This window comes from Pteropus medius, unplaced genomic scaffold (assembly GCF_902729225.1).
Source record: "Pteropus medius unplaced genomic scaffold, Ma_sr-lr_union100, whole genome shotgun sequence".
Classification (NCBI taxonomy): Eukaryota; Metazoa; Chordata; class Mammalia; order Chiroptera; family Pteropodidae; genus Pteropus; species Pteropus medius.
In genome coordinates this window covers 14,189,246-14,212,610 of record NW_024349799.1, presented here as the reverse complement: position 1 = coordinate 14,212,610, position 23,365 = coordinate 14,189,246, and the positions used below count along the sequence as shown (strand labels likewise).

Sequence of the window (23,365 nt, the reverse complement as noted above, 5' to 3'; positions counted from 1 at the left end):
ATATCTTCTTTGGTAAGGTGTCAGTTAAGGTCTTTGGCCCATTTTAAACTCCAGTTATTGTTTTCTTATTGCTGAGTCTTAAGAGGGTTTTTGGGGGGTATATTTTGGATAACAGTCCTTTATCAGTTGTGATTTCCTTCTTTTGGGAGTTAAATGCTATTTCATTTTATGTATATACTGCATTTCTTTTTCCATTCATCTGCCTATAGACATTTAGGGTGCTTCTAGGCAATTGTAAATAATGGTACAGTAAACATGGGTGCACCATCTTTTCAAGAGATTATTTTCAATTCTTTTATATCTATATACCCAGATGGTATATATGGTATAGATGGCATTATTGAATCATGTGGTAATTCTATTTTTAACCTTGTGAGGCAGCTCCATACTGTTTTCTGTAACAGCTGTGCCATTTTATATTCCCACTGTCCATGTAAAGAGTTCAAATTCTCCAAATCCTCATCAAAACTTGCTATTTTTTTTTTGATAGTGACCATCTTAAGAGGTATAAGATCGTTTTGATTTGCATGTCCCTGATGATCAATGATACTGAACATCTTTTCATGTTTGTTGGCCATTTGTATATCTTCTTTGAAAAAACATCTATTCAAGTCTTTTGCTCATTTATTAATTGTTATTACTTGTTTTTTTGATGAGTTGTAGTTCTTTATATATTCTGAATATTAACCCCTTATCAGATATATGGTTTATAAATATTTTCCATAGGTTGCCTTTTCACTGTTGATTGTTTCCCTTGCTGCACAGAACACTGAAGTTTCTGAGCAGAGGAGTGGATGATATGAAATTCCTTTTTAAAAGATCATTTTGACTGCTGGGTGGAAAATGATGGGTAGCAGAGGCAAAAAGAGAAGCAGGGGGGAAGTAAATGGGGGAAAAAATTTAAATCATTTCTTCAATTAAAAATAAATTAATAAAATAAAATAAAATAAAGTTGCTACTTACTTCTTTCCATTATTATTTCAAGCCCATCCCATCATCACTCGTAATTCCTCTCATCCTTTTCTACTTTTGTATTTTTTTCTATAGTACTTAATAATTTACCCATCATGTTTATTATTTACTGCCTGTTTCTCCCTGCTAAATCATAAGCAAACCCACTGATAGATATCCCAAGCACTAAAACAGTGCCTGGCACATAGTAGTCCTTTAATAAATATTTGTTGAAGTAATGAATGTAAGTAGGTTGGGGCAGTGGGAAATGAAGACTGATGTTTTGAGTGTATTAAATTTGAGATGCCCATTGAGCATACATGCAGAGATGTCAAATAGACTTTCTCTTGCCAGAATATATACAGGTTTATAACCACCACAATTTCAGTAATTTGGTCTTAATCTTTTTTTTCTTATAAGGCAAGGTTTCCATCTTTTGCCTTTCTCTTTATCTTCCAAATCTTGGCAGTCACTTTAGGTCTAGCAGGAAACTGGTGAGGTGAGTTTCATATCCCTTTGTAGTCATATTGTCATTAAGTGATGTTAGTCACCTTTAGTCATTGTTGACATATGATCATCCTTGGTAACTCTTACTTGTATGTACACATACATGATATTTATTAACCCTTTCCAATTTTTACTATATATTGGTCACAGTAAATGGTCATTGTGTGTAAGATATTATACTAACATTATAGGGATTTATACATAAGACACGTACCTTCATTCAGAGTTTAGAGTCTTAGTGAGGAAGCAGAACACACAAAAAATAACAATTTCACAGCAATGTTAAGTGTGAAATTTCCTATGAACTCCTGGGCTCAACTCTGAAATGTATATGTGTGGGTCTGACCCTAAAACTATACTAAAAGCACTGAACACTGAACTTCAGAACAGACCACCACCCTCATCCCAGACTGGTAGACACACAGGATAGATCTAAACAGGCAGTGCAAAGGCTTTGAAAACTGAACTGACATTGGAATCACATCCCACAGAAGGTGAGTCAAAACTTGCAAATCCTAACTTGGTCATTAACTGCTCAAACAAACTAACCAAAAAAAAAAAAAAATCACTATTTGTTATAATATTTAAACAAGGCTCAGATCTCGTAAGGTTCAAAATGTCCAGGATATAATCCAAAATTGACATTCAAAGAACCATAAAAATGTCAACAACTTGCAAAGAAAAAATAATCAATAGATACCAAACCCAATATGACGCATATTTTGGAATTATCAGACTAATCTTAAAGTAATTATGACAGACATGCTCTAAGGAAGTAATAAGATTAAACATTCTTGAAATGAAATAAAAGAAACAGGAGATACAAAAAATAACAAAATGGAAATTTTAGAAGTGAAAAATATAAAAACCAAAACTTTAAAATTTATTGAATGAGTTCAAAAGAGGAATAGAAATGACAAGGGGAAAGACTGAGTTAACTTAAAGATAGATATGTAGAAACTATCCAATGTGAACAACAGAGAAAAAAATTTAAAAAAAAATAACATTCTTGTCATTAGTCTCAGAAGGAGAGGAAAAAGTATGCCATGCTAAAAAAAAAAAAAAAAAAAAAAAAAAAAAAAGTTGAAGAAATTCTGGTTGAGAACTCCCCAAATTTGGCAAAAGACAGAAACTTACAGTTCAAGAAGTTCAGCACATCCCAAAAAGAATAAACTCAAAGAAAGTCATGCCTAGATACTTTATAACCAAATTGCTGAAAACTAAAAAAAAAAGGAAAAAAAATCTTGAAAGCATTTCAGAAAAATGACACATTTGTATAGAGAAACAACAATTCAAATGACTATGAATTTCTCATCAGAAGCCATGAAGGGCAGAAGGCACAAAATGTTCTAAAAAAAAAATTGAGAATCATCAACCCAGAACCCAGAGTTTTATATCTAGTGAAAATATCCTTCAGGGAATGAATGTAAAAAGATATTCTCAGTGATGGCTAAAAGAATCTGTCACAAGCAAACTGGCTTTAAAAGAAATGGAAAAGAAAGTTCTTTAGGAAGAAGAGAAATGACACCAGAGAAAAACTTGGAACTTCAGGAATGAAAAAACAGAAATGGTAAAATATCTGGGTAAATATAATAAACTATTTTTTCCTTAATAAACTATTTAAATTCTTTAAAATATATATGATAGCAAAAATCATAACACTGTCTGGTGGGGTTTTCAATATATATAATACATATGACAACTACAACAAAAGAGTGAGGGGCAAAGTACATTTGCCTTGAAGTTGAAGTGGTAAAATATTAATTCTAGGCAGAATTGTGAAAAGTTAAGTAGGTAAATTGTAATTCCTAGAACAACTACCAAAACAAACTTTACAAAGAGATATAGTAAAAACACTATAGATAAAATCACTACTAAACATTCAAACAATCCAATAGAAGGCAGGAAAGAGGAAGCAATAGAATAAAAAACAGAGAAAACAGGAAAATAATAAAAAGGTAGACCTAAATCCAAACATACCAATAATTATATTTAATGTAAATGGTATAAACACATCAACTAAAAGACAGAAATTGTCAAACTGAATTAAAAAACAAGACCCAAATATATGCTGTCTCTAGGAAACTCACTTTAAATATAATGGTATAGGTTAAGTTAAAAGTAAAAGAATAAAAAAAGATATACCTTGCAAACACAAATCAAAAGGAAGAAAGAGTGGCTATATTAATATCAGATAAAGTAGACCTCAGAGCAAGGAAAAGTGGCAAGGATAAAGAGAGAAACTGAATAACCATAAAAGGTTCAATTCACCAAGATGACATAACAATCCTAAATGTGGCCCCTAACAACAGAACTTCAAAGTGCATGAAACAAAAACTTATAGTTTTAAAAGGAAAAATGGACAAATCCACAATTATAGTTGCAGACTGCACATTCCTCTCTCAGTAATCAATAGAACAAGTAGAGAAACAGCAAAGGATAGAATTAAAACGCACCATTGACTAACTAGATCTAAATGATATTTAAGCACATCCCACCAAACAACAGCAGAATACACATTCTTTTCAAGTACACATGGAATATTCACCAAGATAGACCATATCCTGCCTGGGTCATAAAATAAACAAATTTAAAAGAACTGAAATCAGACAAAATGTTCTCTAACAAGATGGAATTACATAGAAATCCGTTACAGAAAGCTATCTACAAAACAGCTTTCTCTTGATGAAATCTCATTTCCTTTGAGCCTATAATTATTCTAGGAATAACAAATTATTCCTAGAAGGCAATTAGTAAGTTGTGACATATACTTTAATCTATCTTTCTAAACTCATAGGAGTCAATTAATACTCTCAAAAGAGTAGCAAACTAACTTTTACTTTGCAAGACAAAAAACAATAAAGCTATCCTAACTTTAGAAAATCAAAAAGTCTTTATTCACAAATAGCAAGTTTTAGTTTAAAAATTACTTTAAAAAATTATCTAAAAAACTGGAAACAAATGGGGATATTAAATGAATTATAATTTAAGAATTTTTTTGTGAGGTGCCACAAATGTGTATTATTTGCCATCTGTATTAAACTTAAAATTTATTTTCCCAATACTAAATGTCAAAGACTGCATCATAAGTAATCTTATCTACATAGCTGGTTTAGATTCATTGTCTTGAATTTTTCCTTATACAACTCTAGAGCTCACTGTAACAGCGCAACCACTGATCTGTAGATAGGCCTAACAGTTGTTGACAGCTGTAACTATTGCCAGATTAAGTTAATACCTTTGTTTATTTTGTATGCTAATATGTCATGTGGCTCAACAAAGACTAAAGGATGAAATAACATATTTCAGAATAATATCTTTATCCAATCAAAGAAAATTTGAATTTTGGAAGTGAAATATTCATTATAGGCATACCTCAAAGCAATAAAGCACTATACAAAAAGTATAAAGAATCTGTTATTTGTCTTACTTATTAACAGTCATAAATAAGTAAGCCTCTATTATCCATTAGTCTCTCAGGGGACTATCTAAACCAACGACCTTCAAACTTTATTCCAACTAAAATAATTTTGAAAAATTATGCAACACTTCACACATTTTAAGTTGGTATCTAAAAGTTTTCATCTTAAGTTTGAATAGTTGCAAAACTAATATATTTATTTTAATATTCCTGCATAATGTAAATTTTATATTTTAAATAAAACTTTTACATTTTTAAATGTAGCCAAGTAAATATATTATAGAGATTTGATTATCTATGGACTCATCTATTTAAAACTTGTATGAATACTCTTTAACAGTAGAAATTTTACATCTTCCCCTTTTCTCTTTGAATTTTCATTTCCATTTCACTTTGTCCAAAGATTGTTATTTGAATGCGATATACTTGTATGCTTGAAAGTCTTTCATTGATCATCCTGTAATACTTCAATCTATGTATATTTAAATTTTTCTTATTTTCCAATGACGTTAATGCCCTAAGTATTAAATTTTTGTCTTCTAGATTGAATTATTACAATAACTACTGACATACAATTTATCAGAAAGGCATAGTCTTATTATAAACTTTGATAAATAATAAACATAACAGGTAACAATTACTGAAAACATATCTTTTAGTGAGAAGTTTAGAGTGATGCTTTTATGATACTATTAATCACAAACTGTTCCTTTTGTTTTGGTGCCCTGAAAGTTTCTAAAACTGAATAAATGTACCACAGTGTGATTCAGATAGGTAGAAAAAGCATGTCTATCTTTAGTCAAGTGGGAGAAGAGAGTATGAGATTGCACCTCTGCAGCAAGTATACTTCTCAAGCAGACCAATTTTAGGAAAAGAGAAGGTATGAAAGAGCTGCAAATTTATTTCCTTAAAGTTATCCAAATTAACTAGTCTTTCTCCTCCCCATACATATCTCAGTTTGAAAGCCATTGATTTATACTATTTCCTCTGCTCACAAGAGGTATTGACAAAGAAAGAGACAAGGTATAAATTTGTCTTTAGACCTACATATCAATCCAGAAAAAAATTGAATGTAATGTACTATGAAACCTACAACGCTTTCATTCTTTTTATCAATGTCAAAGAACAAAACTAAAAGTTTAACCATTAGGAATCTGTCCAGTATCATTAACAAACTGTGATCAATACTAATTGTTGTAAGTGGCTAACTTTTCTGATCAAAGAATCTATTCGTACCCATTAAACTGCTTTAATCTATCTGTCTCACAATTAATCTTCATATGCTTTAAGATACTCAATTTCTCTTTATCATGGAATCAGTCCCTATTACTGTTTACACCACAGAGATATCTAGCTTTAAAGGGATAGGGGTTGAGGGGGGCTTAAATAAATTCAGCGCTCCATTCAAAAATGGGGCATTAATGATTTATTGTTATGTCTCTAGCAAATCAATGCTTCAGTGGTAAGTCAAACATAGCAATTTTTTTAAATTTTTTTCAGTAAGCCAACTATAAAGTATCAAACTGTATTATACAAGAATCCTATATATCACAGAAAAAAACTTCAATGTATTTTTTTCTTTAGGACAAGCATTTTAGAGTTTAGGAATACAGATAGGCAATTTCTACTCTAAATTTGGAACTTACTGTTATTTCTTTAATAAAACTACTTCAAAGGATAGTGAGTTCTCACAACTTTGAGTTTTGTGAACAATTTATTTATAGTTATTAAGTGATGATTTTGCATTTCTTGAAATATTTTTAAAAGCTAATGATTATAATGTTCATAAAAATTTTTAAGTGGAACATATGGATCAAATTAATGGAAAAAACAAAGGTTGCACTTGAAAAAAATTCCCATATTCCTGGTCTTTAAATTCAACTTCATTTTGACCAATTCTTAACTGAACCTGGTCTTTGTATTCTGAGCAACTTATCTTATGAAAATCTATTTCCTTCACCACTCCCACTGAATATATATTTGCTAGTGTTATAATACTACAAAGTTAAACTAAATTACACAGTCCTGCATCTGTTTTCAGATAAGTTTTATCTAACTTAGTCAATACTCTCTCTCATAGCTCTCTGAACTGAATTTTCCTGTTTTTCTAAAGCATTATCCAATTCTCTATCACCTGAGTTAAATAGAAAAAAGGAGAAAAGAACGCACATCTACCTTTAGACATCAGATCTGAAGATTTAGAGGCCAAATCCTAAAGTAGTGTTTAGTGTTTGGTTCTCAACCATCATACAAGTCTATGATCACATTATAAAATATATAATACACCGCTTCCAGAGGTCAGATTTTACATTAGGCAATATTTCAGTTTACTAAAGCAAACTCATGACTCAAGCAGAAGCAAGTATTCTGTCTATTGTTTTACCTTACCACTTTCCTCTTAAATGAGGCAGTACTCAGATTAAAGGAAAGAAAGAAAAAGCAAGAATGAGCTCCAACCAGCTCCTGAATGTACAAGATTAGGTAAAACTAAATGCATTTTACTAATGCACATCTGAATAAGAATAAGAAGATCAACAGTATTCTTAAAACATGAACAGCAGGCTGAGAACACAGGAACTGTCAGCATTCTTTAAAGAAAACATCCCAGTATGAAATGCCAGAAGTACGTTCACTTTGGAGATGAAAAAGCACTCATGTGTGTGTGTATACAGTCTCAATAGACAGATAGATAGGTAGGCAGAAAGATATACGGTCAGGTGCAGCTTAATGACAACATTCTGAGAAATGCGTTGTTAGGCAATTTCATAATGTGCAAACATCATAGAATGTATTTATACAAACCTAGATGATATAACGTACTACACACCTATGCTGTATGGTACAGGTTATTGCTCTTAGGCTAGAAACCTGTACAGCATGTTACTGCACAAAAAAACACAAGATTAAATCAAACACAAGAGAAATTACGCAATCAAGACTCAGTAAACACGAGATGTTTGAGGCTGCTCCCAGCATACTGCATTACAACAAATGTTTTTAATAAGTAGTAAGAATACATTCTAAAATAATTATAAATATTATAGTAAATACATAAACCAGTAACATACTCATTTATGATCTTTATCAAGTATTATGTACTTTATATAATTGTACGTGCTATACTTTTATATGACTGGCACTGTAGTAAGTTTGTTTACAATGGCATCCCCACAAACATGTAATAATGCACTATGATGTTACAATGACTACAATGTCGCTATTTCAGCTCCATTATAATCTTATGGGACCACTGTCATATATGTAGTCTATCATTGACCTAAACATCGTTAGGCAATGCATGACTGTATATATACTTTAATTGACCTTCTGGCTCCAAGTAATTAAATTATGCCAGAAAACAATATCGCTTCAATTTTCAAAATCAAGTACACTGCCATATGCTTTCCCCATCTCTCATAACTCCTAAATTTCTTTATCATCTTGACCTCCTTCTCAAGCCAACTGCCCATTGAATACTTGTAACTAGTATATCAAGTACCACCTTCAATTTTTACTCCTCTCCCATTTAAAGAGAACACACACACATGCTCCTCCAATGAATTTTTCCCATTCATTATCATTCTTACTTATCCAAGTTCAAAATCTCAAAAGTATAGCTTTGGGTCCTTCTTTTCCTTGACACTCTTCTACCATCTAACTGATGATCAACCTGAATTTTTCTTGCAAATTTCTTATATACCACATCTCATACTCCCTTTTCATTCCCATAGTATCCCTCTAGATAAAGCCCTAATCTCCAAAAAAGGCTTCACTCCAAATGACTAAAAATCTCCCCAGTCTCTCTCCCTCTAGGACTTTCTCTGCCAATATATTTTGTATAAAGATAACACCAAAATGAAAAACACAACACTGTCCTTATTATCAAAGAACTCACACTCCAGCAGGAGATACAAAAAACTATTAACCACATAAGTAGATAAGCATTATACTGATGGTATAATCAAAAAGCTCTAGGAAGGCATGAGAGTGAAAGTTACTACAGAGGAGGCTTCAGAGAAGGTTACAGCTGAACTGGAGAAAAGCTTTCCAGACATAGAACAGCCCAACATGTGAAGGTTCACATCTGAGAGGAAGTACAAAAGTTCAGTTGCAGGGGAGAATTAGACTAGAAAATGTCAGCTTGAGTCAAACTGTGGGATTTTCAGTGTCACGCTAAGAAGTTTAGGCTTGATCCTATTAAAATGTGAAACAAGCAAATATATAAGAAGGCTTTAAGTTTTTGTGTTTGCTCTTTTTTAATATATAATTTTTAAAACAAAGTAACACAAAGACCCATAGAACCAGACACATCTTTCAGAAGTGTGACCAATGATAATTTACTTATCATCTACACTTCAGATAAGTACAGAGACTCTAGAAAAATGAGGTATGACAGCGGGAATTGTTTGTTTTGCTCCTCTTGTATCCTTATCACCTAATACCATGTATGGGACGTGGCAGGTACTCAGTAAATATTTGCTAAGTGAGTATTGCACAAGTTACTCACATAATATTTCTTCTTTCAGGCCTTGACTTCCTGTAGTGCAAAAGGGTTAAACTAGATCAATATATTCACTTTCAGCTTTAAAAGTCATACTTCTTTGAACTAGAATTTCTAAATACATCACGTAAGACGTCAGTAAAATTACTCCAAGACATCCGGGTCTGAATACATGCCTAGTCACAAGGTTTCACAACATCTTACAACATCTTACTTATGCAGTTTCACATAAGATACACAATGAATTTACCCTGTTGAAAATATTGAAACTGCTCTATATGGCTGAGGTAGAAATATAAGCTAGCTATTGTAGAAATAATATATGTCTGACCATTCAGCTAAAATGAGAGAAGTTGATGTTCATAAAAATAACAATGGCAGCAGCAAAATTTAGCTTCTTCAGATAGTTGAAGAATCAGAAAAATCTGTTACCTGGTTTAACCAAATAATCTTACTGTGAAGACAGAATACTTAGTTTTTAAATAGTATAACATAGATTAATCTTCCATAATTAATTGTTAATTAGAAATTACTTTCTAATTTTTTACAACTTTTTCCAAAAAGGAGAAATAAATTATTTTTAACTCATTATTTTAAATAATATCTCAAATAATGGAGCAACTTGACTATATCACAAAACTACCAGTTCATGAAGTCAAGTTTTATTAAATATATTTCCTGAAGATTGAAATGGAATTAAACTTTAAAGAATATCCCTTATTTATAAAAAACTTAAATGGTTTTTAAATCATCTGTAATTGTTATGGGCAGAAAGTTTGTTTCTAAATATTTCCAAACTCTTTGTGGATGCTTGTTATATATAAGAAACATTGGTAGAAACTATAGAGGAATCAGAAAACTCTAGAAAGTATTGCGTCCTCACATCTAGAGCCTAAGTTGAGTACATATGGCTTAACATAAAAAGTCAAAAGGTAATTCAAAAGTTTAAATAAAGGCACCTTAAGAGAAATGTCATAATTTATAATTTATAATATGACTGCCAATAGAAAGGAAAGGAAGACCTAAGGTATTTCATCATGGGAAGAGTTTAAGAAGAGAAAAAGTTCATACTGATGACATTTTTATGTTGACTTGTACCTTCTGCTTATTCTTAATTAAACAGTTTAAACCTGTGCAGAAAAACAAAAAAGTTATTATTCAAAGGATGCCAAAGGTTTAAATACAACAAGAGCTGTTTTTATAACATTTAAAAGAAAAGGTAAACAATTCAAGCTTACTTTAACTATTCTTTTAAATACAGCATTCCATGAGAAATTGGGAATGTAAAATGGTACAGCCAATGTGGTAAACAGTTTGGTGATTCCTCTAAAGCTAAATATAGAATTATCATATGGGCCAGCAATTTACCTCCTGAGTATATACTCAAAAGATTTAAAAACAAGGACTCAAACAGATATTTGTATACCAACATTCACAGAAGCTTATTCACAGTAGCCAAAAGGTGGAAACAACCCTATGTTTATCAACAGATGAGTGGATAAACAAAATGTAGTACACATATACATACAATGAATTATTTCTCAGCCATAAAGAGAATGAAGTTCTGATACATGCTACAAAAAGGATGAACCTTGAAAACATTATGCTATTGCTTCTCTGCCTTTTGGCTAAGATCTAATGAAAACATATGCTAAGTGAAATAAGCCAGACACAGATTATCTAATTACGGTTATATGAAATATCTAGAATATGCAAATTCACAGAGACAGAAAATAGAACTTACCAGTATATAAATGTCTAATCACTATGTCATACACCTGAAACTAATATAATATTGTATGTCAACTACAATTGAAAAATAAGTTAAAAAAAAAAAAAAAGAAGTTACCAGTGGCTAGGGAGAAGGGAATACATACTTAATCGTTAATGGTTACAGTTTGTTTGGGGTGATAAAAAGTTTTGTAAACGGACAGTGGTAACACAGTTGTACGACATTGTGAAATAATCAATGCCACTTAATTCTACATTTAAAAATGGCAAATTTTATGACTGACATACATATATGTATATGTAAATATATATACACTACCACAATTAAAAAAAACCCCAAAAAACAGCATTCCATGATCACACCGGATTAAAATACAAAATGGAGAGAATGGGTGGTTACCACATTAACCAAGCTGTCCTACTTGGCCACTGGCAGCCTGATTTGATGTGCCTCCTGACGTGATGTGATCTACATGATAGTCTTGTAGGAAAATTTGATCTGAATCTTATCATGAAGAAAGTGACAAATCTAGAATATGAGATGTTCTGTAGGATAACTGGTCTAGACTCTTCACAGGATTTATCATCATTAAGAAAAGAGAGTGTTAATATGACTGTTCTAGATCAGAGATACTAAAAAGATACAAAGCTAAATGCAATTCTTGAACCCTGACTGGATCTGAGCTGGAGAAAAAGGAACTATAAAGGATATTTTTGTGGTAATAGGGGAAATTTGAGTTACAGACACTATGTGGGATGATAGTATTGAATTATTGTTGATTTCTCAGTTATAGTAATGGTACAGGATTATACAAGAGAATGTCCCTGTATTTAGGAAATACATGCTGAGATACTTAAAGGTGCAGTGTCATGAAATCAGCAATCTACTTTTAGATAGCTTGGCAAAAGAGAATGTGGGGAGTGGGTGAAGGATGGAGAGAATGTGCTGTAACATGTGGGGAAAGATAACAGTTGCTAAATTTAATTCATTTACATTATAGATGTACTGTGGCTTTTTAAATTTCAAAATAAAAAAAAGATTTAAAAGAAAAGGAATTCCTCAAAGTTTCCTTTACCACAGTATACTTCAGAAAGCTAAATGAACGATGGGAAAAATATAGCAAATTCAGTGTTTTACACACCTTCTACATCATACCAATGTGCACCATTTGTGATCCCATCTTTGAAAGTCTCATCTTCATCTCCAGGACAATGAGGTGCCCCAGTTTTCATGATGGGGTGGTTTGAAGCATAGGCTTTTGCCAAGTATTTAAATACTTCATCATCTGAGGTTTTGCTATAGATTCCAGTGGCCTTATGTTCTGGAGAATCATCAAAAGGATAGCTTGCTACCACTGAGCCACCATGCAGATTTCCAGAAAGCACGAACCTTTGAAAACACAACGAAATCACATATCACTAAAAAAAAGGGGTGGGGGCACAGGAAACATCATGTATTTAAAGATTCTACATATTTCATAAATAAACTCAGTATCTTTCTTGAGACCTAGAAGATAACCCTATCAATTGTTATAAGTAGACCAACAACAACAACAAAAAGAAAATAGAAAGTAAGCTTTATCAATTTAACAAATTTCAAACAGTTCAAATTAACCTCAAATAACTTGAAAGAACTTTCCCATCATTGAAAAAGTAGCTGGATAACAGAATATAAATTAATGTTTCAGGAAATGTCTTATTTGGGGAATTGCAAATTCATGTATTAGTTTGAATATAAACCTGCCAACATTCAATCATTTTTTGACCTACAAAAATGCCAATTTCCTATAATTCAACCTAATACTTGTATTTCATAATGTGTTAATTTTGTAGAAAGTGTGGCTTGTATAAATATTTGTTGCATACATTAGTTAGATTAATAACTTTCATGCTTTTAATATTGCCATCCAAAGAGAATTTTTAAGATAGAGAGTCTAATGTAAAACAAGATGTATTTTCTCTCACCTCGGGTTCACAATCTGCTAAATTCACATTTTCAACAGAGAAGCCACAATTGAGAAGATTCAGGGTTGGGTAAGGGAGAACCTGATACACTGAGCTGCTTTCAGAGAAAAACAATACAGCACATAAAAGACTAGCCCCCTTGTGCCACTGTAAAAGCATCTCTCTTTCTAGACCCAAGGTTTCTGATTGGGCCATTATAAAATAAAATGACATGGAGACGAGGCTGCTCCTATAAAAGAAACATTTTTATTTTTTTATGTTTTTACTTTTAAGTAAACCTATTTACAATCTGATCAAATTTATAGATACAGAAATATGCCTTTTATGGTGAAAAGTAAAGGCAAAACATGCTTAATTCCTATTTATACATCTCTTCCTCATGAAACAGTTTAAACCATTACTATGGGTAGAGATTAAACACTTTTCTCTTTGCACTTTAAACTGGATTTTCTTACTTCTGCCTTTTTGTAGTTGAAATGAACTGACCTACAGAAATTCTAAAGAGAGTTGATATATAACATTTATTTCTATATGCTTGAAAGAAAATTAAACCTATGATATGTTAAGTATGATCAGCACCATCCCAGAGATCAAACAATGAAAATTACACAGAATCTGTTCATCAATAGATAGAACTTAGCTATTAAAGACAGTGATTAAATATTAGAATAGACTATGAAAAGATATAGATAAAAACTAATATTAATATAATTAGTACTCTTCCAGACACCAGAGGACAATGCAATTTATATAGTGGCAATAACACAGGTTTTGGAGCCAGCCAAATATGAGTAAGAACGTTTGGTCCCCCAGGCCTGTCTCTCACTAATAATATGATCAGGAAAAGTTACTGCCTCTAAATTCATTGAACCTCAATTTCCTCTCTCATCTGCAAAATGGGGATTAATGCTACCTGCTTTCTAGGGTTGTTATGAGAATTACATAAGATAATACACATCTCTAGCATAACGACTGCTTTACAGCACCTGCTCATTAAATGTTCATTCTTTGGAGAGATCTAGCATCCTGCTTTATGGAATCACTGCCTTACAGACTACCAGGGCTTGGGTGACACAATGATACAGAAACAAAAACTAAGTACATACTTTAACATTCTAACTTCACCTTACCCATCTCTCCCTCATAGCTTAAGGTATTAACAATTTATTTTCTGGTTTGTATACCTAAAATAATTTAAATACCTTTTTCTACTCACTGACTTTGGGAAAGTTACAAGGCTGCCCCAGTTTAGGCAATCCATTCAGCAACAAATTTTCTTGAATGTCAACTATGTGCCAAACATTCTACATACTAAGGAATACCTCAGTGAAGAACTAAAGACAAAAATGCCCTCGAGGCATTCATATTCTAGTGAAATAAAATGGATAACCAAATATTCTAAATAGGTGAAGCATACTACTTTAATTATATCTTTTCAATTAAAACTTTAAATTCCCCGATTCTCTACTAAATGCTGTCTTTTACTTTGTTAAACATTTCTTGCAACACTTCTCAGAAATATCATTAAAACAGCCTAACCAAATACGGTACTTTTAGAACAATGAAATATTTGCAATCTATTTGAGTGATAAAATTGAATTATCAGATTTTCCTTACTCTACTTACACAGTTTTAAAAGTACCAATGCCACTCTTATAATGAGGATTTTAAGAGAAAGTGATACCTATTACAGTCTTTGTCAAACCAACTTTGTATATCAATCCAATTTTATTTTTAAAGTATTTTATGGTTTCCATTCAAATCAATTCTCTTAAGTGTTTCTCATACTTGACTTTAGCAACTTATGCAACCATTCCTTGCATAAGATTTAAAGTAGCTGCTAAATATATTACAAATGTTATAAACAAGAATCTATAGATATTAAAAAGTCAAACTCTAAGTTAACTCTATTATGCTCTCCAGATAACCCAATAAATAACCCTTAAAAATTAAGAGAACTTGATGTCTGGTAAACTAAATTCTAAAGACTCAGGAAACTGTAGATATATATACAAGCACCTCAAAGTAATCTGCACTCACCCCCAACAATATGATAATGCTTTCCACAAACATACTGAAAAATTTTATATGCTAATCTATTAAAATCTAAGCAGACATTTTTAATTAAAGAAATCGAGTGTAACAAAAATATGGGAATCAAAGAAAATAAACTTCATTAAGCAGGAGGAAATGAGTCTTAAATTTTTACATATTCAAAATAACAAAAATCTATTTCTAATATAACGGGGTGAAAAGGATATCAAAATATTATTCAAATAATTTGTTTCACAAACTACAACGAAAAAGGTCATTTCCCCATACAGGTTAATGTTTGCAGTTTTTAAATTCTCTATCCATAGCTGACTCTATATTTAGGCATCAGTCTCAAACCTTATGTGTGCTTGTGTTTTTAATTTTATTCACAGATCAGTGTCTTTTGTTACTAATCATTAAAGAATATATATTTTGAGTTAATTCTTGAAGACTGAGGATGGATGGATGCACTTTCCACCCTATACAGTCACCTGCTTACTCTTCTAATTAGTTACATGTTTGAAGAATGGTTGGGTATGATTATGGCAGTCCATAGTCGCAGAACAAAATGACTTTCTATGTAATACCGACTGACACAGATGAGCTTTTAAAATCTTCATAAGCTCCTATCATTGAACTAACTGGCCCATACCATAATGTATAATCATTAAATACTGGCGATATGAAAGAGTTAGCCAAAGATTGAATTTGGGGTCCCAGATTTAAAGTTTAAAGCTTTCGGTATAGCTTCAAGCTGACTTGGATCCAAGACAAAGCTCATTTTCATTTTTGGTCACAGCAGAACTAATACTGAAGAGAAAAATCTAGTCGCAGAATTTACATTCCTGCAAGGGTCGTGACAGGGCATTTTGAACATGATATTTAAGAAATGCAAACAGTGCGTTTGATATATTATTTCAGAAAAACTCTGGTCATCATAGCTTCAGACAACAAGATGTAAAGTAGTATTTCTTATGCAAATGTTCAAAGATCATGACAAGGTTATCTTTAAAAGAAAATCTTCTCAGAAATCGTATGTGAAATTAAATATCTACAAAGGATCTCAAAAGGAGTAAAGTGAAAGGTGGAAGATAAAAGGAATCTAGAATTGTCACAATTCCCACAAATTTTCTAGGTGCTATCTATACTGAAATCTTGTAGAAGAGATGATTCCAAGTCCCACAGAGAAACTTCTTTGTTCATTATTACTTTTATCTTATCTGTCAATCAGAAATCTTCAAATTGAGATGAAAAGATTAACCAGCCTTATGAAGACGAAACTGGGGATATGCTGGCAAAGCTGATCCTTGTAAAAGGGAAGAGGTACTTGCCCACTTCAGACATTATTCCATCTGGATTAAGCGTCCTCGTCCCTTATTCCTTTATTCCTCCTTTTTGATGAAAATCCTACCCATCGCTCAAGATTCAGTTCAAGTTCAACTCTTTCACAGAGATGATCCATATTATTGCAGCCCACACACATTTTGCCAGTATGAACAATTCCTGTAAAGTTTAACTGGGTACATAAATACACCCCATATATATTTATAATATTTCCTTGTTATATACCAATTTCTTGAGGTACTCATGCTTTTAATTTTTTAAATCCCACATAGTGCTTAGTAACACTTAAGGTGTGTATTAAGTGTGACGATTAGCTAGCTATTCAGTTTGGCCCACTAATAAAGTGACATCAGAAACCCTTCGGTCTGAAATGAAGCAGCTCAGAGATGAAGGTTCCAGATCTGTGCAAGTTCTCCAGCCACATCCGTAATAAGCTTCTTAGCTGAGTCAGAGGTGGTAAAAACTGGAAGAGAACCAGTTTCTGTCAAATAACCTAGAGGAAGACCCTGGGAGTGTCCTTTGTCATTTCTGGGCTACAGTCTCCCTCTACGGCTGCTAAAAGCACTGACTAATAATACGCCTGAGTCTAAGTCCCAGCTACACTCTGTACTATGTAAATTATTTAACCAATCTGACCCTCAATTTCCCCATATGCAAAACATCAGGTTGTGGCCACAGAAAAGGCTTACCACAGTTCTTATAGTAATAAGACAATCACAATATTGACAGCTTATCTATAAAATGAGTGGGCTGACCTAGTTTATCTTTAAGGTCTCTTCTATCACTCATGTTCTATATAGTCCTGCGAAAATAGGGAACTCTCAGAAAAATATCAGAAAAGCGTCTCCCCTCCAGGCAAACTGCTCTTTTTGCATCCGTTGAACAAATGACAGCCTCTAGGCAGCGCTTCGCGGACAATTAGCGGGACAGGAGGCTAAGCGGCTCTATCCTGATTACAGTATGTCGCCCTCCACCCTAACTACTCTGGTCCCTAAGGCCTGCAAGTACTGTTTGAGCGCCTACTGAGTGCGGGACCCAGACTCTGCTCCTGGAGACTCCGTGGATTGTGGGGGGAGAAAGGACTACATACTCACTTGTTCCTGCGGATCCAGTCAATAAGGGCGCGCACTTCGGGCACGTCGTCCAGGGCCGGGGGCTCGCCGGTACTGAACTGGTCCGGAAAGCTGCGGTTGAGGTCGCGGCCCCGGCTATTGTCGCGGCCGCTGGACCCTGGAGGTCCACTGTCGCTGACGCCGCAGTTGCCCTCGCGGGCACGCTCAAAGCCATCAGGATTGAGGCTGGGCAGCACGTACACGTCGGTGGTGTTCAACAAGCGGACGAGGCGCGGGTCCCTGCGGCGGTAGCCAGCTGCCAGCTCGCGGGCCAGGTAGATCAACACCTGGCGCGACACGGTCTCGTCGCCGTGCATGTTGCCCACCAGCTTCACTTGTGGCCGGCCAGGCAGGAGCGGCCCTGACGCGTCGGGCCCCGTGTCGCCGTCAGCGGGCGGCGGCCCCAGGCCAGCCGTGAGACGCAGCACCCACAGCGGCCGGCCCTCCACCGAGCTGCCAATGCTGAAGAGGCGAGCCAGGCCGGGGGGCCCCGCGGCGGCCGCCTCCCTCAGCGCCGAGCCCAGCTCCTCTTCGTGGTAGTAGTGGTTGAACTGGCCCTTGTCCGTCTCAGCGCCCGCGCTCGTCGTCGTCGCCTCCGCCTTCTTGATGTGAGCTGCCCGGGCCGGGCTCCGCAGCAGCAGCAGCAGCAGGCACAGCAGCGGTGGGAGGTGCCCCGGCCGCCAGGGTGGCCGTGAGTCCCAGCCGCTCGCCATCTTCCAGCAGCGCCACTAAGCCCGGCTCCGCTCCCGCGGCTCCGCGCTTGGGGCGGCGGGGGCCCGCCGGATCCCCTCCGCACCTAGCAACCCCATCCCGCCCACCGGCCTCAGCCAGTCGTGAACGGCTCTGCTGCTGCGTCACGTCGGGGGGCGGGGCTTCCCTTAAAGCAGCCGATTCCCTCTGGGTATGCCTTCCGCCTGTCCCAGACGAGTGTGGTCACTTTCTTCTTTCGGTAAGGTTTCTCTCGCTCTTTCCTCCTCCCCATTTCCTCTTCTGCATTTGCTTCTTCTCTACTCGCTCAGTCTCCTTTATGGCTTACCCCTTCATTTTCACTCTTGTTTCTCTGACTTCTCTTACTAGCCTCCTTATCATCTTTGTTACAGCTTTCCCCAGCTGCGCTTTAACGCTTAGAACCGAGAATTGGAAGAATCAAAAGGTTCGAAAGAATCTATGTTGGAAGAGCCAAAGGATGACTTAGCCTTTTCCACCTTGCACCCTTTCCACCTGGTTGTCCTGCCTCACCTTGAGCCCAGCGCCCTGTAAGCCATTGAAAAGAATGGGACACTTGGCATGGTAGAAGCCTCGCTATCTCACAATGCAGTCCATTCCAATCTTAGTTTCTGCGTTGAACGAAGGCATCTTCTTTCTGTGTAGCGGAAATCTATGTAGTAGGCTCCCTTTGTGTTCATGTATATATTTCTTAGGTGTCACCCCTGGTCGTTTCACTGACACAAGTTGTGTGTGTTGGTCTCAGCCCTCCGTAGGCAGATTTCATTTCGTAGTTCACTTGTCCACCTTTCACAATGGTCTGGAGTGAGTTATTCGTTTAAGTGTGACATTAGACAGCAGGTATGACATTTCTGGAAACACTTGCTTGGTGAGTATAATTCCTAAACTCCAATAATTTGTCAAAGCTGGCAAATACAATGTTTTATCCCCTTAAGAGGCCTTCTAAACTGGTCTTTAAAGTAGGCTTTAGTCACTTTAGCTTGAAGAAACACAAAACCTCACAATCTTTTCATGAAGTGTGAAATTCTATCCCTCTAACAACATAATTGCCATAACTATTGTATTTCCTTATTTCAGAGCCTGGCATTTCAAGGCCCCTTCCTTGAACTATGATTGAACCCTAATATGATTAGTAAAAAGTTAATTCATTTGTCAAATATTTATTGAGCAACTACTGTATGCTAGAGCTAGGTGCTGGTAAGCGATTCATTCTGCTCAGTGGGAGGTTCGATACAGTTTTTGATAAGTGCTGCAGTAGAGATATGAGAGACCAGGTGTGGGGAAACCTCATTTATCCTGAAGAGGAGGAAGGAAGAAGGAGAGAAAATGACAGTAGAGGGGAAAGGAGGGCTTCTGGACAGAAGGAGGAGCAAGCGCAAAAGGCTGCAAGGCTTGATTGCAAATACTGTGCGTTCCGAGAACTGCATGCAGATCAGGATTACTGATGTGAAGGCTCTCATAGGTGTGGAGGTGACCTGACAGGACACAAGCCAGAGAAGCAGGACCAGAACCTGAAGAAACTCACAAGCCAGGCTCAGAGGAGCACTCGATCTGAAAGACCATGGAGAGCCACTGATGGATTTTAAGGTAGTTTAGAAAATCCCTCTGACAGTAACATGGAGAATAGAGTGGAAGGCCTAAGACTCAAGACTGAAAAACCTGTAAGGAAGACATAATCCAAGAAGACATTATGAGACCTGAACCCTTAAAGGCAGTGCCAGTGGAGGTGGAGAGAAGGAAATGGATTTGAAAGACCTTTATGAGGGAAAGTAGACAGGATCTGGTGATGGAGCAGATTCTAGGCTGACTCCAAGTTACAGCCTAAACAATTTGCAGGTGTTTGCTGAGGTATAGGACAGGAGAAAGCACAGGCTTAGGTGAAGATGATGAGTATAGCACAGTCGCTCTGGTCCTGTGAATGCCGCTTCTTCTCCGTGCCCCATTTGGTCTAGTCTGCATCATACACAGCAGCTGCAACTCATCAGAAACAAAACCCCAACTCTATACAGAGACCACTATTCCCCTAAGAGTGCTTAATCATTACACTCTGCACTTTTTCAATAATCCAAATCAAAGAAGCCCCAGGAGACGTGTTAATGTCTAATCAAATATTTCCTTTTCTACCATTTTCACTCTCCTTTGAAACCTCTTCCTGCCACCTCATTCCTGCAACCTCATCCAGTGAGGCAGGCTTGAAGCATAAATAAACAAGCGTAAGAACAGTGAAATAATGTGAGATAACTTGAGCCAGTGTCCTCCCAGGAATCCTCAGGCCCCCAGTAATGTGTTTGCAGCCTCTTTCAGGTCTGGAGCCTCCATCCTTAGCAGGTACATTGTGCCAGTGATTAGAAGTGAAAACCAAAGCTCCCACCCCCTGGTCACTGCTCACTGGAGGGGAAACCTCCTGCTAAATACCTCCCAGCTGTCCCTCAGAACTGGTGTCCCTTTCCTCCTCTCCCTAAGCAAAATCTTGGGTGCACAAGTGAGGGAACTTGGGAAAAGGCTTCCTGTTCACAGAAGCAGAGTAGTTATGACCTGGATTTTTAAAAACAGGGCAGAGCTGTTAGATGGCCTGCCTTACTTCTGTAACCACTTTCTTTAAAAGACTCATAGATTTTTGAAGCACAGCATAGATCGTGAACTTGTAAAAATATCACATTGTCTGACAGAAACACCCACAGATTCACACAACCAATCTGGCAAATGTTTATGGAGCACCTACTCTAGTGAAAGGTCTGCTGGGCTAGGTGCAAGGGAATTGGAAGATGAACGAAGGATTCTCCTGTCTTAGGAAGCTAGAGTCTAGTGAGGGAGATATAGAATATAGACCGGACAGGATGTGTCTGCAGGGCCAGTGTTATATAAAAGGCACTGTGCTAAACCCTTTATATTGGTTGATGCATTTAATCTGCACAACAATCTTGAGGTAGATACTATTATTTCCATTTGAAAAATAAAGAGATTGAGGCATGAGGTCTCACCGATGGCAAGCCACAGATCCAGGACTCAAACCCAGGGAATCTGGCTTCAATCTGTGTATTTAATTTCTATAATAAAATTAGTTCTATGTAGTGAACCAAAACAATAACAACAACAAAACCGATATTGGAACACAGAGGAAAAAGCAACTAATTGTGATGAGGTCAGAGGAAACTTCAACAATACTGTTAAATCATGAGCTTAGGCATCAGAACTGAGTTCAAATCCTAGATCAACCATTTTCTAGCTGTTTTAACTTGGGAAAGTTATCTCATTTTTCTGAGAATTAAGTGAGATAATACATATATAATATTTAATGTAATACTTGATAGTTGGCATATAACGAGCTTTCAGAAATCATTATTTTTATTGTTTTTATTAATAACAAGAATTCTCAAACAGGAAAAAAATAGAGAAAAGAGCATTTGAAGCATGGGACAAGAGAAACAGGCATTAGTAAATGGTAGCTGGAATATAAGATGTGTTGGAGCAGCAGGTGCCATAGCTATGAAGCTAAGATGATGCCAAATGATGAAAAGCCTTGACTACTATGCTAAGGAGATTTTGCTTTATTCCACAGCAAATGGAAAATTCACAGAGCAGTTTCTGAGGGGAGTGGTATGGATCACATCTATGTTTTAGCAAGAGAATTTCAGGGACTGTGTGAGACAGAATAAAGAGCAGTTACCATACAGAAAAAAACTGATTCTGGCAAGATTAGTGAATACAAAAAGGAGAAGATAAATTAGAATGACCTTTGGGTTATCGGATTGACAAGATTTAGCAAGATTAGGTAAAGGAATGAAGAATAAATAAGACATTTCGCAAGCTGGTGAAGGTAACCAGATAAATGGCCTTGCCAGTACCTAAAACGAGGAAGTCAGGAGGAGAAAATCTCTTTGAGATGTGGACTAATTTAAACTGACCATTAGATTAGCAGTGCAGAGGTTACTAATGACCTCTGCACTACTAATGTTGTCATGGAATGGTGCAAGGAAAACCTGAATGGAGTGGGTTCAAGAGAGACTAGAGGCGATGAAGTGGAGTTGGTGAAATAATTATTTTAATGATGCTGTTAAGGGAAGTAGAAAAATCAGACAAAGCTGTATGGTGATGCAAGGCCCAGAGAGTTTTTTGGGCTTTGGTTGTTTTTTGTTTTTTGTTTTTTAAGATGAGAGAAATTACAGATGGTTTATATATTGATGGGAATGATCAAGTAAAGAGGAAAAATTTGATGATGTATTGGGGCAGGGGGCCTGGAATTGCTGGAGCCATGCCTTTGGATATGAGTAGTTGAGAAAGGATAGGTCTAATACACCAGTGGAAGGATGGGTTTTAGGTAGGAGCACAGACTATTTGTAGTCACAAGTGGAAAAACAATATATGGGCATAGGTACAAGTGAGTGGTAGGCGAGGTGTTGGGAGCTGGTGAATGTTCTCTGCTGATTGCCTTTATTTTGTAAATGAAATAGGAAGTAAGGCCATCAGCTGAAAGTAAGGATGTTATACTTGGTGTTGGAGGCTTGAGGAAAGAAAAGTGTGAAATCATTTTAAAGAGTGGGAGAGAGAAAAAGAGAGTAATAATAGTTTTCAGCCATTGACACTTAATAGGGACCAGCAGTTTTCTAACTTGTAATCTAGACCTGAAAGCTAATGAGACATGGAACAGAAGGGTTTGTTTATTTGTTCGATGAGAAGGCTATCTGGGAACATGAAAAGTGTGATTACGGTTCAAATAATTGGGTTCTGAAAAGCCAGCCTGTGGGGCTGAAAGGTCCCTGAGAAGATGAACATAGAGACAAGAGAGAGGGAAAACTGGATCACAGTTAAAATCTCCATTTCAGTTTTGCTCCATGCCCAGATCCTCCTAGTATTAACTCATCTAGACAAGTGGCCACTCGCTCTGTTTCTTCTCTGCAGGAGAAAGTCAAATCCTAGCAACTCGCAGCCCAAAAAATAGAGATTAATGTAGTAAGAGATTAAGTCATCTCAGAACTCAAAAGTAACCATCTGAAATCAAATTTGGGGTTCGAAAGATAAATATCATGTCAATCACTGTCTGCATAATAATAATACCATGTGATGTGTACATGT

At 35.9% G+C, this 23,365-nt stretch overlaps 1 protein-coding gene across 1 annotated transcript in view; it reads right to left on the bottom strand.

The window, feature by feature from the left end:
- Positions 1 to 18,347, bottom strand: part of CPD (carboxypeptidase D) — a 56,203-nt gene extending 37,856 nt beyond the window's left edge. The window contains exons 1-2 of the mRNA XM_039886212.1: positions 17,549 to 18,347; positions 12,254 to 12,501 (exon numbers count right to left, since the gene is read on the bottom strand). Of these exons, the coding sequence (XP_039742146.1) occupies positions 12,254 to 12,501; positions 17,549 to 18,279 (979 nt within the window). The 5' untranslated portion in view covers positions 18,280 to 18,347. The remainder of the gene's footprint in view (positions 1 to 12,253; positions 12,502 to 17,548) is intronic.
- Between the last annotated feature and the right edge of the window lie 5,018 nt (positions 18,348 to 23,365).